Source organism: Salvelinus alpinus, chromosome 2 (genome assembly GCF_045679555.1).
Source record: "Salvelinus alpinus chromosome 2, SLU_Salpinus.1, whole genome shotgun sequence".
Taxonomy (NCBI): domain Eukaryota; kingdom Metazoa; phylum Chordata; class Actinopteri; order Salmoniformes; family Salmonidae; genus Salvelinus; species Salvelinus alpinus.
In genome coordinates, this window is record NC_092087.1 from 54427843 (window position 1) to 54443078 (window position 15236).

Sequence of the window (15236 nt, forward strand, 5' to 3'; positions counted from 1 at the left end):
TGACTGCTGTCCAGCCAGGGGAAAGCCCTCATTATTCAATCAACACAACAAGATACAGTGTATTTGGAAAGTATGCAGACCCCTTGACTCTTTACACATTTTGCCTTATTCTATTTTTATTTTTTTTAAATCCCCCTCATCAATCTATGCACAATACCCCATAATTTTTGCAAATGTATTAACTAAAACTGAAATATCACATTTACATGAGTATTCAGACCCTTTACTCAGTACTTTGTTGAAGCACCTTAGGCAGCGATTACAGCCTCGATTCATCTTGGGTATGACGCTACAAGCTTGGTACACCTGTATTTTGGGAGTTTCTCCCATTCCTCTCTGCAGATCCTCTCAAGCTCTGTCAGGTTGGATGGGGAGTGTTGCTGCACAGCTATTTCTCGGGTCTCTCCAGAGATATTTGATCTGGTTCAAGTCCGGGATCTGGCTGGGCCACTCAAGGACATTCAGAGACTTGTCCCGAAGCCACTCCAGCGTTGTCTTGGCTGTGTGCTTAGGGTCATTGTCCTGTTGGAAGGTGAACCTTCACCCCAGTCTGAGGTCCTGAGAGCTCTGGAGCAGGTTTTCATCAAGGATCTCTGTACTTTCCACAGAGGAGCTCTGTCAGTGACCATTGGGTTCTTGGTCACCTCCCTTCTCCCCCGATTGCTCAGTTTGGCCGGGAAGCCAGCTCTAGGAAGAGTCTTGGTGGTTCCAAACTTCTTCCATTTTAAGATTGGTGGCGGCCACTGTGTTCTTGGGGACCTTCCTCGGATCTGTGCCTAGACACAATCCTTACACGGAGCGCTACGGACAATTCCTTTGACCTCATGGCTTGGTTTTTGCTCTGACATGCACTGTCAACTTTGGAACCTTATGTAGACGTTATATGCACCTGAGCTCAATTTCAAGTCTCATAGCAAAAAGTCTGAAGACTTATGTAAATAAGGTATTTCTGTTTTAAATTTTTTGGTAAATTTCTAAACCTGTTTTTGCTTTGCCATTATGGGGTATTGTGTGTAGATTAAGGAGGGGGAAATAATTGAATCAATTTTAGAATAAGGCTGTAACGTAACAAAATGTGGTATAAGCCAAAGGGTCTGACTACTTTCCGAATGCACTGTATAAACACACTGCAGGTGGCTTCATTAGTGTACACTGTAGTAAAACTATTTCCATCGGCATTAGAAACGGAAGTTTCTCATTGGACAAGTTCAGGTAATCCCCCCCTTCAGTCCGAAAAAGCATAGATTTTTCTAACACTGACATGCAGGTGAAATGTGGACATATGTGGATGTGTAACATTGCAGCTAAGCTTGTGCTCTGGAACACACACAAACCTTCCCCAGGTGAGCTCAAATATCTAATTCCCACCACGGGAGGTCTTGTATCAGGTCGTTCATTTAATTAGGCTATAATCTCCAACCTGTCTAAACACAGGTTGTCGAGAAGAGTACCCTCTTTGTGTCGGTGGGCTTTTGCTAACCTACATGTCATAGGGACAGACCCTGGTATCCATCTCTGTACCCTTTAAAGCTAATTGTATGCCTGATAGTTGTTTTGTGACTGAATACATTTTCAGAGGGCATTCTTGTCTACTGGTGTCAAAGTTCACGCCCAGACCCATTTCAGACTACATAACCAGTCTTTAGCCAGACTTTTTTTTGTTTATAGTTTGGGATTTTCATCAGTTAAAGGAAGTTATTGTGTCTAATGCAGTGGTCACCAACCTTTTCTGAGTCGAGGTCACTTTCGGAATCAATATCCAAGCCGAGGTCTACCACTCAGATTTTTTTTTTTTTTTTAAGCATGACTCAAATGTAAGCCTATGCAACATTAACTGAATAAAAACTGTTCTGTAAGAGTGAGGTTTGTGCAGTAGGCCTAATACATTATCACGTCATATTGGCCATGCTTGGTCTGCCAATATTGTTCTTCTCAGACCATAATATACTTCAAAACTTGAGCTAAATAGATCAGTTGTAAGCTGAGCATTCTTAAAAATAAAAATAAAATGGATTTTTCTGATTGTTAGTTTCAACGAATGGAAGGAGAGGGCAGCGGAGGGTCCGCCTCTCGTAGTCCCTACGAGAGGGACTACATTTGGCTACATGTAGGCTACATTTGGCTACATATTCATTGCAGTGCTGGTTGGTTGTGAGAATGTAAATAGGGAGGAGCACGTTTTATGGATTGTACAGTGTTGAATTAAAAACGTTTTAAAACATGAAATCACTCATAAAAATAGCAGCTCTTTTCTGCCTTCCTTGACAGTCTCCCTCTCTGGTCATAGTTTTAAAAGTTCTAACATCTCACTTAGTATCAAACTTTGCTGTAGAAGCTGCAGGCACAGTGATTTTGAGCTCTCCTAATCCGATTGGCCAGCAATAGGTGCACTTGATTTAGCCCTCCCGGTCGGCCAAGTTTTATACCTTGAGACAAATGAAATGGTTCTAAATGGGAACAATTCGCTTACTTGGCGCGGATGGCAGCTGAATCAAGTGCACCTACCACAAACCGGGACAAACTTAAAACAAATAGGAGCACAAGGCTTTATCGTTGGCATTTCTACAGAAATGTTTGGCAATCGACTAGGAATGCCTTGAAGATCAACCAGTCGATCGCGATTGACCAGTTGGTGACCACTGGTCTAGTGAAAGAATCTGATATTCCAGGTATTTCACATGCCATTCGCAGAAAGAATGGGTGAATTGTGGCGTTTTCATACATTTCTAAGAGCATTATGGGTTTAACGGAAGTGCACCCTACTATGGCTGATCTTCCCCTGTCTGTGGGTGTCTGCTGCAGCGATGACCTGTTCTCGCTCCCCCACTGCCCGGGCAAGACCCTGGTGATCGGGGCGTCCTACGTGGCGCTGGAGTGCGGGGGTTTCCTTGCGGGCCTGGGCCTGGATGTGACGGTCATGGTACGCTCCATCTTGCTGAGGGGCTTCGACCAGGACATGGCCAACCGCGCCGGAGAACACATGGAAGAGCATGGTGTCAAGTTCCTCCGGAAGTACGTCCCAGTCAAGGTGAGCCAATGTGAGTTATCTACTACTTAGACCTGGGTTCAAATAGTGTTTGAAGTCTTTCAAATACTTTGAACGTTGTCTTAGCCTGGGTCAAGTTTGCACTCATGGGACTTTCCTATTGGTTCCCATCGCAACAGTTAAGCTTAATCAAGCACGGCTAGTATTTGAAATGATTTCAATAGTATGTGTACTCGGGTACTACTACTACACCCTTTGTATCTTTACTCAGCTGTTCAGGGCTTTCTTTATGGCCTTTTTATGGTTCGGAAATGCCTGGGCTAAATTGTTCAGGGAACAATCAGGGAAGTTGTGTAATATTTAGCTATTTATCGGAAGAGTCCTGTCATCAGATTAAGTCTAAAGTTCATGGATGTTAGTCTTTGAAGGTGAACTAAATTAAAAAACACGTGATCTTTCAGAGTGAAAGATGCCTTCAGTTCACCCGGCCTTGGCCATTATAGTATCATAGAGAATTTTGTAGCTAGATACACATTTTTTCCCCCCATACAATTAATTTTACATGTCAGGTGGAGGAGCTGGAGGCAGGCACTCCTGGGAGGCTGAAGGTGACAGCCAAGAGCACGGAGAGTGACGAGACCATCGAGGGAGAATACAACACTGTACGTACGCATTAAAGTCCCCTTAAGCCCCAATAGCCAAAGTAAATCTGTCACGTATGAATGAAACCAATACTGTTAGTTAAATCTGCAAACAAAGTACTTTAACATATTGCATTAGGCATTATCAAACTCTGCATGATTGTCAGTCTTTGAGCCTTAACTATAAGATGTTTTGTCCAGCAAAATTGAGTCATTCTTGCTCTGTAGGGATGACAGGGCTTTATTTTTTGGGAGAATGGTCCCGTTAACCCGGTGACTTCCTTGTCCTCCCTCAGGTGTTGATAGCCGTGGGGCGTGACGCGTGTACAGGCAAGATCGGCCTGGATCAAGCCGGAGTAAAAGTCAACCCCAAGTAAGTTTAACTTCGGGATAGGCGTCCCGTCAACGGGACAGTTGTAAATCATTCAGCGCCGTGTGTCACGATCGCAGATTTTAGAGAAACAACAAATGTCGGTACATATAAGTGTCTTATATCGGCTGAAAGCTTAAGTTCTTGTTAATATAACTGCACTGTCCAATTTACAGTGGCTATTACTGCGAAAAAATGCCATGCTATTAGTTGAAGCTCCCAACAACAAAACACTTTTTTCACCACGTTAGGTTTGATAAATTCACCTCTGAAGGTGAAATGTGTACTTAAATCAGAGCAAGATTTCAGAATGTATCATCCGTAGGGTTCCAGAGATAACATGAAGTGTCGTTTTGTTAGATAAAATTATTTTTCATATCCTAAAAAGGTCCATATGGCATGCACGATCAATTTTGTATTTCCATTCGTTCAATTTGCGAAGAAAGGAATCGGTATAAATCTAGCCCTATATGTTGTTTCAACCAGTCAAATCACGTTTGTATGTATTCCTCAGAGATCCTAGAATGTAACCAGACTTCACTATATCATTAAGAGTGTAGTATATCCTATTGGACACCGAATTTGGTCAGAGAGCAACGCCTTCATGGCACGCCGATGACGCAGGCAGTCTTCACTTGATTGGTGCTTATTTTCCGAAGTTAAAGTCAATCGGGGTCAAACAAAGCTAGCTAGTTAGCCAATGAGCGGGGCTTTACGGGAGTATGCGGAAACCTAGTATCTGTCGCAAAATGTTGCTGCTAACCTTGTGTGACATCAAGGCTTTCCTTTTGGACAAATTAAGAATATGGAGAGTTATGAAAACGGGATGTTTTGCAAATGTTGAACTTATAATATGGCTACTAAAACTGGAAAAGCTAAATCAAAGTCCCAAGTATACAGATTTGACGATATTCTTGCAGACAAATGTAATGTGAATGTAAATGTCTCCTTCACGATTTGCCCAAATGTACCTGGGTGACTTCACACTAAATGTCATGTAGTTTGCTCGTCCTTCAAGTTATCCGTCTGATACTTTGCACATACACTGCCATCTTGTGGACACCATCGCAATTACAACCAGAGTGATGGTTAGATGTAGGGACCTTTGTTGCATTTCAAAGATGGTTGTAGAAAACAACCGGTTGTTTTTTTTGTCTTTGTATTTTCTTCTACCAGATCTATTGTTATATTCTCCTACATTCCTTTCACATTTCCACAAACTTCAAACTGTTTCCTTTCAAATGGTACCAAGAATATGCATATCCTTGGTTCAGGGGCTGAGCTGCAGGCAGTTAGATTTGGGTATGTCATTTTAGGCAAAAAAAAATGTACCGTTGCTTTTATTTTCTTCCATTCTCTCATTTCATTCATCCACCCATGCACCCTCGCGGCTGTCACCAATGTGACGCAGACAAGGGTGTGTGTGTGGGCACGCCTGTACCTTTAAGGCTCTCTACAGTCATGGTGATTCAGCACTATTGCCTCACCAGAGGTGTATGAGAACTGACAGGGAGGGGTTTTGTGGGGATAAGAGTTTCTGTGTTTGTGCTTTGTAAGGAGAGAAACCCCCTTGTGATGTTACATTGGGACGTAACGGTATCTAAAAAAATCTCAAGCTTCTTTAAAATATTGTTAACTGGATTGATTGAGGAAGGAGTGTTTTCATGGGGTTTCTAACATGCAGTTCAGTTATGAATGGGTCAGCCCTACAGAGTGCTCTCTAGGCCAACGGGATTAAGCAAGCACATGAGCCAGGTTTAGGAGTGAGTGCGCCTTAGTCAGTCATATGCCTCAGTCATATGACCTGGTCCCTAGCAGCATTTAAGGAAATGAATGTGTAGTTCATACATGCCTAATCTATGAGAATTACTGTTTTACCTCAATTAACTACGAAATCCGTAGTTTGAAAGTGACTGTTTACTGGAAGCTGTGCAGCGCCATTTTCCTTACATTTTCCCCCACGTGGGCCAGCCCCCTAGCAATTCGTGTTCCAGCCAATGAGGTTCAGCACCTCACCATTTGAGTGACAACTAGACAGATGCACACACAGCAGAGCGAGAGAGAGAGCAATGGCGTGATGCACATATGTGACGTAGCACGCAGATTTCGGGGACCACTTTTGGCTCTTGAGTGCTCCTTTCAGAACTACTGGCAAAAAATTATACAAACGTAACGGAGAATCTCTTTAACATTGGGCTGACTGACACACAGCTTAAGGTGCACCAGGTTCGGCCTCTCGGTTGCACTACATGAGTGTAGCTTACCAGGCTGGCTAAAGAGACCCACGTCAGGCGGACTGAGTTTGGTTTCAACCAGAGTAGTAGTTTACATGTGTATTTTTACATCGCTGTTAGTGAGCATTTGTCCTTTGCCAAGATAATCTGTCCACCTGACGGGTGTGGCATATCAAGAAGCTGATTCAACAGCATGATCATTACACAGGTGCACCTTTTGCTGGGGACAATAAAAGGCTGTTTTGTCACATAACACAATGCCACAGATGTCTCAAGTTGAAGGAGCGTGCAATTGGCATGACTGCAGGAATTTAATGTTAATTTCTCAACTATAAGCAGCCTCTGTTGTTTTTAGAGAATTTAACAGCAAGTCCAACTAGCCTCACAACCGCAGACAATGTGTAACCATGCCAGCCCAGGAACTCCACATCCGACTTCTTCGGCTGCAGAATCGCCTGGGACAAGCTACCCGGACAGCTGATGAAACTGTAGATTTGTACAATTGAAAAGTTTCTGCACAAACTGTCAAACAGTCTCAGGGAAGCTCATCTGCATGCTCATCAACCTCACCAGGGCCTCGACCTCACCAGGGCCTTGACCTGACTGCAGTTCGTCGTCTTAATCGACTTCAGTGGGCAAATGCTCACCTTCGATGGCTACTGGCACGCTGAAGAGGTGTGCTCTTCGCGGATGTATCCCTGTACCGGGCAGACGGTGGCATGTGGGCGAGAAGTTTGCTGACATCAACATTGTGAACAGAGTGCCCCATGGTGGAAGTGGGTTTATGGTATGGTCAGGCATAAGCTATGGACAACAAACACAATTGCATTTTATCGATGGCAATTTAAATACTGTGACGACATCTGTGACGTGATCCTGAGGCCAATTTGTTGTGCCAGTCATCCGCCGCAATCATCCCATGTTTCAGCATGGTAATGCACGGCCCCATGTCACAAGGATCTGTACACAATTCCTGGAAGCTGACAATGTCCCAGTTCTTTCATGGCCTGCATACTCACCAGAAATGTCACCCATTGAGCATGTTTGGGATGCTCTGGATCGACGTGTACGACCGTATGTTCCAGTTCCCTCCAATATCCAGCAACTTCGCATAGCCAATGAAAAGGACTGGGACAACATTCCAAAAGCCACAACTAACAGCTTGATCAACTCTATGCGAAGGATATGCGTCACGCAGCATAAGGGAAATATAGATAGTGGCTGGTTTTCTGATCCACCTCCCTACTTTATTTAAGGTACTGTATCTGTGACCAACAGATGCATATCTGTATTCCCAGTCATGTGAAATCCATAGATTAGGGCCTAATGCTTTTATTTCAATTGACTGACTTCCTCATTTGAACTGTAACTCGGTAATATCTTTGAAATTGATGAATCATCCTCATCGTTGTTGAATACTTTGTCCCCGTTTTGGTGATGGCAAGATCTTAGCCCCACCCAGACAGTCAGTTCCATTCTTCATGTCCACAACCTAGGGCTGGGCGGTATGCCCGATTTTGACTGTACCGCTATTGATGCATGGGCCAGTTGGCGTTTTTACTTTACCTTCTATGACAATATTTTTATGTTTTGGTTTGTTAAATGTGATATGCAACTCAGGCATGTGTAATGTCCGTTTTTATAGTTTACTCCGTTTTGTTTCTTGAGTCGTCTTCCTCTCCTCCTTCTGCATGCCGCTTCCCACCATGCCTTGCCCGCTGTCACTCAAGGAGAGAGCAGTTGGTCGACCATTGAGTCACGAGCACATTCTTGCCGTTCACTCAGCATGGTCAGATGCCACAAGATGTTGGTGTGAGCATGTCAACATCTTGTTGCAGCTATCTGGCAGTTCATACGCTGCAGGGACTAGGAGACTAGTCAGAATCGAGGGAAAGCTGAACGGAGCAAAGTACAGAGATCCTTGACGAGAACCTGCTCCAGAGCTCTCAGGACCTCAGACTGGGGTGAAGGTTCACCTTCCAACAGGACAAAGACCCTAAGCACACAGCTAAGACAACGCAGGAGTGGCTTCGGGACAAGTCTCTGAATGTCCTTGAGGGGCCCAGCCAGAGGCTGGACTTGATCCCGATCTGACATCTCTGGAGAGGCCTGAAAATAACTGTGCAGCGATGCTCCCCATTCAACCTGACAGAGCTGGAGAGGATCTGCAGAGAAGAATGAGAGAAACTCCTCAAATATAAACTCAGCAAAAAAAGAAACCTCCCTTTTTCAGGACCCTGTCTTTCAACGATAATTTGTAAAAATCCAAATATCTTCACTGTAAAGGGTTTAAACCATATATGTCAGAGTCAAGGCCCGCGGGCCACATCCGGCCCGCGAGAAGGTTTTTTACGGCCCCTGGGATGATCTTGATTTATTATTAGAACCGGCCCGCAGACCGCAGCAAGCCGGCAGCCCGCAGATCTTTTACACGCACCAATACTACATTGGACGCAGATGCGGAAAGAAAATTTGAGCCACTTTCCCAGCTGCCAGACCATGAAAGAGAAGCTCTCTACCAGTGCGTTCCCGAGCGCACAGTTGGCTGATAAAATAGGTATGCTTGCCGCTGACTTTCGACGCCGATTTGCTGACTTTGAAGCACAAAAAAGCAGGTTGGAACTGCTCGGTAACCCATTTGCTGTTGACGTGGAAAGCTCACCACCAAACCTCCAAATGGAGTTGATTGACCTCCAATGCAATGATGCACTGAGGGCAAAATATGCGGCAGTGGGTGCTGCGGAGTTCGCCCGTTTCCTCCCCGACACAATGCCCCAGCTGCGCATCCAGGCTGCTCAAACGTTGTCTATGTTTGGCAGCACATACCTGTGTGAACAACTGTTTTCTTTGATGAACCTGAACAAAACATCACACAGAAGTCGACTTACTGCTGAACACCTCCACTCAATTCTGAGGATTTCCTCAGCTCAGAGCCTTACCCCGAACATTGATGAACTTGTGGAAAAGATGGGACACCACCAAGTATCACCCTCAACCTCAAACAAGTGAACATTACTGTGCAATCACATATTTAGAGTTTTTACTCAGTTCAAGTTTAAAAGTTAAAGTTTAATATTTGTTTTCACTGCATGTTACTTCTCCTTAAACAAAGTGTTGTTTTTGATTAATAGATTTTTGCACTTTATTTTATTGTATTTCAATCCAATTATATTTTAAAAATATTTCAGTTGAGTGGATGATAGAAAATTGCTATTATTGTTTTTTTCTTTGAAGTAAATTTAGCCCACTTTTGCTAAAATAGAAAATATAGGCTACTGATGGTGCCTTGAATACCGGTTTCTTTCATTTAATGTTCATGTTATGGGGATTTTTATATAAAGGAAATTTGTCTTTTGTGTCTGTTGAAAATTAAAGATTACTGACAGAGCCATAAGAAAATATTGCTTTATTTATCTGATCATATTGGAATATATTTGTTAGGTTTTCAGTAGGTTCAATTAGGTTCACTAGACTATATGCGTCATTTAAAATTTTTTCAATGAACATTCGAACAGTCCGGCCCTCGGCTTGTAGCTAAATTTTTTATTTGGCCCTCCGTCCATTTGACTTTGACACCCCTGGTTTAAACCCTGTTTCCCATGCTTGTTCAATGAACCATAAACAATTAATGAACATGCACCTGTGGAATGGTCGTTAAGACACTAACAGCGTATAGACGGTAGGCAATTAAGGTCACAGTTGTGTGAACTTAGGACACTAAAGAGGCCTTTCTACGGACTCTGAAAAACACAAAGAAAGATGCCCAGGGTCCCTGCTCATCTGCATGCACGTGCCTTAGACATGCTGCATGGAGGCATGAGGACTGCAGATGTGGCCAGGGCAATAAATTGCAATGTCCGTACTGTGAGACGTCTAAGACGGAGCTACAGGGAGACAGGACGGACAGCTGATCGTCCTCGCAGTGGCAGACCACCTGTAACACCTGCACAGGATCGGTACATCCGAACATCACACCTGCAGGATAGGTACAGGATGGTAACAACAACTGCCCGAGTTACAATCCCTCCATCAGTGCTCAGACTATCCACAATAGGCTGAGAGAGGCTGGACTGAGGGCTTGAAGGCCTGTTGTAAGGCAGGTCCTCACCAGACATCACCATGCAACAGTCTCGCCTATGGGCACAAAACCACCGTCACTGGACCAGGCAGGACTCAAAACGTGCTCTTCACTGACGAGTCGCGGTTTCGTCTCACCAGGGGTGATGGTTGGATTTGCGTTTATCGTTGAAGGAATGATCATTACACCGAGGCCTGTACTCTGGAGCGGGATTCATTTGGAGGTGGAGGTCCGTCATGGTCTGGGGCGGTGTGTCACAGCATCATCGGACTGAGCTTGTTGTCATTGCAGGCAATCAACGCTGTGCGTTACAGGGAAGACATCCTCCTCCCTCATGTGGTAACCTTCCTGCAGGCTCATCCTGACTTGACCCTCCAGCATGACAATGCCACCAGCCATAATGCTTGTTCTGTGCGTGATTTCCTGAAAAACAGGAATGTCAGTGTTCTACCATGGCCAGCAAAGAGCCCAGATCTCAATCCCATTAAGCACGTCTTCGACCTATTGGATCGGAGGGTGAGGGCTAGGGTTATTCCCCCCAGAAATGTCCGGGAACTTGCAGGTGCCTTGGTGGATTAGTGGGGTAACATCTCACAGCAAGAACTGGCTAATCTGGTGCAGTCCACGAGGAGATGCACTGCAGTAAATGCAGCTGGTGGCCACACCAGATACTGTTACTTTTGATTTTGACTTTTAACATTATTCCATTTCTGTTAGTCACATGTCTGTGGAACTTATTCAGTTTGACTGTTGTTGAATCTTGTTCTGTTCATGCAAATATTTAAACACGTTAAGTTTGCTGAAAATTAACACAGTTGACCGTGTGAGAACGTTTTTTGTTGTTGCTGAATTTAGGTTTGCCAAGCTTGTAAACTCATACCCAAGAATACGCAAGGCTGTAATCGCTGCCAAAGGTGCTTCAACAAAGTACTGAGTAAAGGGTCTGAATACTTGTGTAAATGTGATATTTTATTTTTATACATTTGCATACATTTCTAAACTTATTTTTGCTTTGTCATTATGGGGTATTGTGTGTAGATTGAGGTGGGGGGGTAATTTAATCAATTTTAGAATAAGGCTGTAACGTAACAAAATGTGTCAAGGGGTCTGAATTCTTACCGAATGCACTGTATATGATATTTTCTTTACTTAAATAATTCACCATTAAAAAGTGTGACCCGAACACCCTCTTATTGGTTTACCCTCAATCACGGAACAATGGCGTTCTTTGCACAGATATTTCTCAACCGGGAAACACACAACCACTATTTTGTCAACATCCTATGGTCACATTACATAATTCTTTCACATTACACTGAGAATGTCTGTCGCAAGATCTGATACTTTCATTTGCGAACAGTGTGAATATTTTCACCGATTTTAGTCTTAGCTTAATGTAGAACGCACGTTGGGAATGCTAAAATATTTACTTTGTTTGTATTCCACTTAATTTGTCAAGTGGGATTTATTGACCACATTCTGTACTTGTTGGACCTTTCACTTTACTCTGTTCTCCAATGAGTTCCTATGATGCCCTAAACATTTTTCAATCTGTCCGCTGCATAATAAAGGTCACATAGATTGGTGCGTATGTATTCTGCAAACTGTTCTTATACATGTATGTGTAGTAAGTCTAGACCAGGGATCTGCAACTTGTGGCTCCATGGCGATCTATAATTAGTCAAATGGGAGTCGCCAGTTTTTTTACCCTAGCTAAGCTTCCACTCTTTATTTATTTTTTCCCGCCTCCTCCAGGAACGGTAAGGTTCCGGTGAACGACGAGGAACAGACCAACGTGCCACACATCTACGCCATCGGAGACATCCTGGAGGGCAAGTGGGAGCTGACACCCGTGGCCATCCAGGCCGGAAAGCTGTTGGCACGCCGGCTGTACGCGGGAACCTCACTCAAGGTAATTATTGGACAGCGGGCCTCGATTCACCCCTTGGGAATAATCAACATGCTTTTCTATTGATAGACCATGGCAGTTTGTCAGTGTGACTCTTCTCTCCGTTGTCCCTCTGCTTTTAATAAGATTGGCTTTTGTTGCTTGCAAGTTCAAATCTTAATGTTGGCCCTCGTTGATGTTATATGGCGGGGCCTTTGCTCTCCACCTAAAATGTAAAAACTAGGAGAAACCATGTAAAAATGTTCCCTAGCTTCTATCATCATACTGTAGTATATTCTGTCTGGTGAACCTCTGTAAATTGTCATGTCTTGTTGTTTATTATTAACTGCGGTTGAATGTTGTTGTGTGCAGTGTGACTACGTAAACGTTCCCACCACTGTGTTCACCCCTCTGGAGTATGGCGCCTGTGGGCATTCTGAGGAGAAAGCTATTGAGCTGTACGGCCAAGACAACTTGGAGGTAGCTGCTGACGCAACACACACACACACACACACACACACACACACACACACACAGAGCCCACTTCCAGCCTAGTGGTACTACAGCCACATCACACACTTCCACACCACTTGCACTGAACATTACAGACCGAAATCAACTGACATTTAGGCTCTGCTCCAATCTCCAATATGCATTGTAGCATACCAATTTAAATGTGGATATTGACTCGCCAGCTATTAAACAGTGATACCGATCATATACACTCAGTGGTCAGTTTATTAGGTACACCACCCCGTTCACAAATGGTTCGCTCCTACAGTGTGACTCATCGAGGCATTCAGTTACTGTTCGATCGAATGTTAAAATGGGCAAAACTAGTGACCTAAGCGACTTTGAGCGTGGTTGAGCGTTGTGTCATGCGCGCCGGTTACAGTATCTCAGAAACGGACGTGTCCTCCTGGGCTTTTCACGCACAGGAGCGCGACAAACAAAACAACATCCAGTCAGCGGCAGCCCAATGGGCGAAAACCACACATCGATAAGCGGTCGAAGGAGAACGGCAAGAATTGCGCAAGCTAACGGGCGGGCCACAAACAGACAAGTAACGGCGCAGTAGTGGTTTGCGGAACGGAATCTCAGACCACACAACTCGTCGGTCCTTGTCACGAATGGTCTATTGCGGCAGACACCCACACCGGGTTCCACCCCTATCAGCTAAAAACAAGAATCGGGTCATGCTATCACCAACACTGGACAATTGAGAGGTGGAAAAGCTTTTCCTGGTCCGACGAATCCTGGTTCCGTCATGCTAATGGCTGAGTCACGATTTGGCATAAGCAGCAGGAGTCCATAGCCCCAACCTGCCTGGTGTCAACCTAATAGGCTGGTGGCTGTGGTGTAATGGTGTGGGGAATGTTTTCCTGGTACACGTTAGGTCCCTTGAGATCAATTGAGCAACATTTCCATGCCCTGAAATTCCGGCTGTTCTGGAAGCGATGGGGGGTCCAACCAGAACTAGATGGGTGTACCTAATAAAATGTCCACTGACTGTATAATACTAGGACTAACATATCACAGGTTAATGTTGTGGTGTTAGTGTTTTTGCAATGAAGAACTAACACCACAACTGACAACCGTACTGTAACATATGCACGTGGAGACAGATGCGGTCAGAATGACTTACAAAATAAACAAAGGTCAAGTTCAATAGCGGTAATACTGTTATAAATGGGGCCCTGTGTTTTGTGCAATCATGTGACGTGGCAGGATTTTATCCTGTATTTTAAGCCTTATACAGACATGAGAATTGCCCATTTTAAATGAAAGGTGTTGTCTGAGGATGGTGCTGGACCATCTGGCATAAAAAGAAAAGGTGACAGTTTGATGAAAAAATATTTAAATAATGGTTAAATAAAATAAACATGTCACACATTTGCACAAAACACAGGGCCTTAGTTATAACACCACACTCTAGAAACATACACGCATGACACATTATTTTTTAAATTCAAGTTATTCTGCCCTTTCTGTATGTGTATGTATTTAATGTGTGTCCTTAACTGTGTAGGTGTACCACAGTCTCTTCTGGCCTCTGGAGTTCACTGTCCCCAACAGGGACAACAACAAGTGCTACTCCAAGATCATCTGCAATAAACTGGACAATGTAGGAACCCTCCTCTCTGCTAACTCACCTGACTACCTGTTTGATTCATGGATACTGCAATTGTCACTTTTGCTGTGTAGAGTTCAAAAGTTCTCACATTTGAAAAATTCAGGAAACCTGAAAAATGATTTTGTTAGAGGAACAAAAATGTTCCACCCTTGTCTCCGGTCAAGAAGCTATGTGAACACTTTGTCACTTTTGACACCATGTTTCTGAAAGCTATTCTAGAATAACAATGGACACACATGTCGAATTCAATAGCCATTTTGAAGAATACAAGTTCCGATATGCAGGGTCTGGCTAACATAAACTTGTAGATGACCTATACACTTGATCTATCGGTAACATCACTCTCTCTGCAGGACCGTGTGATCGGATTCCACTACCTCGGGCCCAACGCAGGCGAGGTGACGCAGGGCTATGGCGTGGCCATGAAGTGCGGACTGACTAAAGAGCAGCTGGACAACACCATCGGCATCCACCCCACCTGCGCTGAGGTAAGACCGATCGCCCACCAGCTGCAGGCCGCGTTTCATTCCAGAGTTGCTCCCCCATTTTTGCCCTCGTTTTCTCTCCTCCTCGGATCGGTTGTAGACATAGGATGTGTGCCCTCTATCCATCTCCATCTTTCCCATTAATCACTTCTATGACTGCTTTTGATTGACATGTGAATGTATAACATGCAAGTCCCTCCACGGTGAAAAAAAGTAACTTGCAGAACGTTTTCTGATTGCCTGAGTCGATCTGGCAGTGAGCCACGACAAGTTATTCGACCTTAGAACCTATCAAATCAAGAATTTAATTGTCAACTAAAGGCTGGAAAACTAACTACTGTAACAGCTGACAGTTAGTACCACAGGCAACTATTGCCATTACGTTCAAGGCTAATGTTATCACAGTATTTTGTAGCAAGT

At 44.0% G+C, this 15236-nt stretch overlaps 1 protein-coding gene across 1 annotated transcript in view; it reads left to right on the top strand.

Moving 5' to 3' along the window:
• The window catches only part of LOC139564920 (thioredoxin reductase 1, cytoplasmic-like), a 28376-nt gene that overhangs the window by 11744 nt on the left and 1396 nt on the right, over window positions 1–15236 (top strand). The window contains exons 9-15 of the mRNA XM_071384833.1: window positions 2803–3028; window positions 3556–3648; window positions 3924–4000; window positions 12065–12221; window positions 12570–12677; window positions 14227–14322; window positions 14685–14819. Of these exons, the coding sequence (XP_071240934.1) occupies window positions 2803–3028; window positions 3556–3648; window positions 3924–4000; window positions 12065–12221; window positions 12570–12677; window positions 14227–14322; window positions 14685–14819 (892 nt within the window). The remainder of the gene's footprint in view (window positions 1–2802; window positions 3029–3555; window positions 3649–3923; window positions 4001–12064; window positions 12222–12569; window positions 12678–14226; window positions 14323–14684; window positions 14820–15236) is intronic.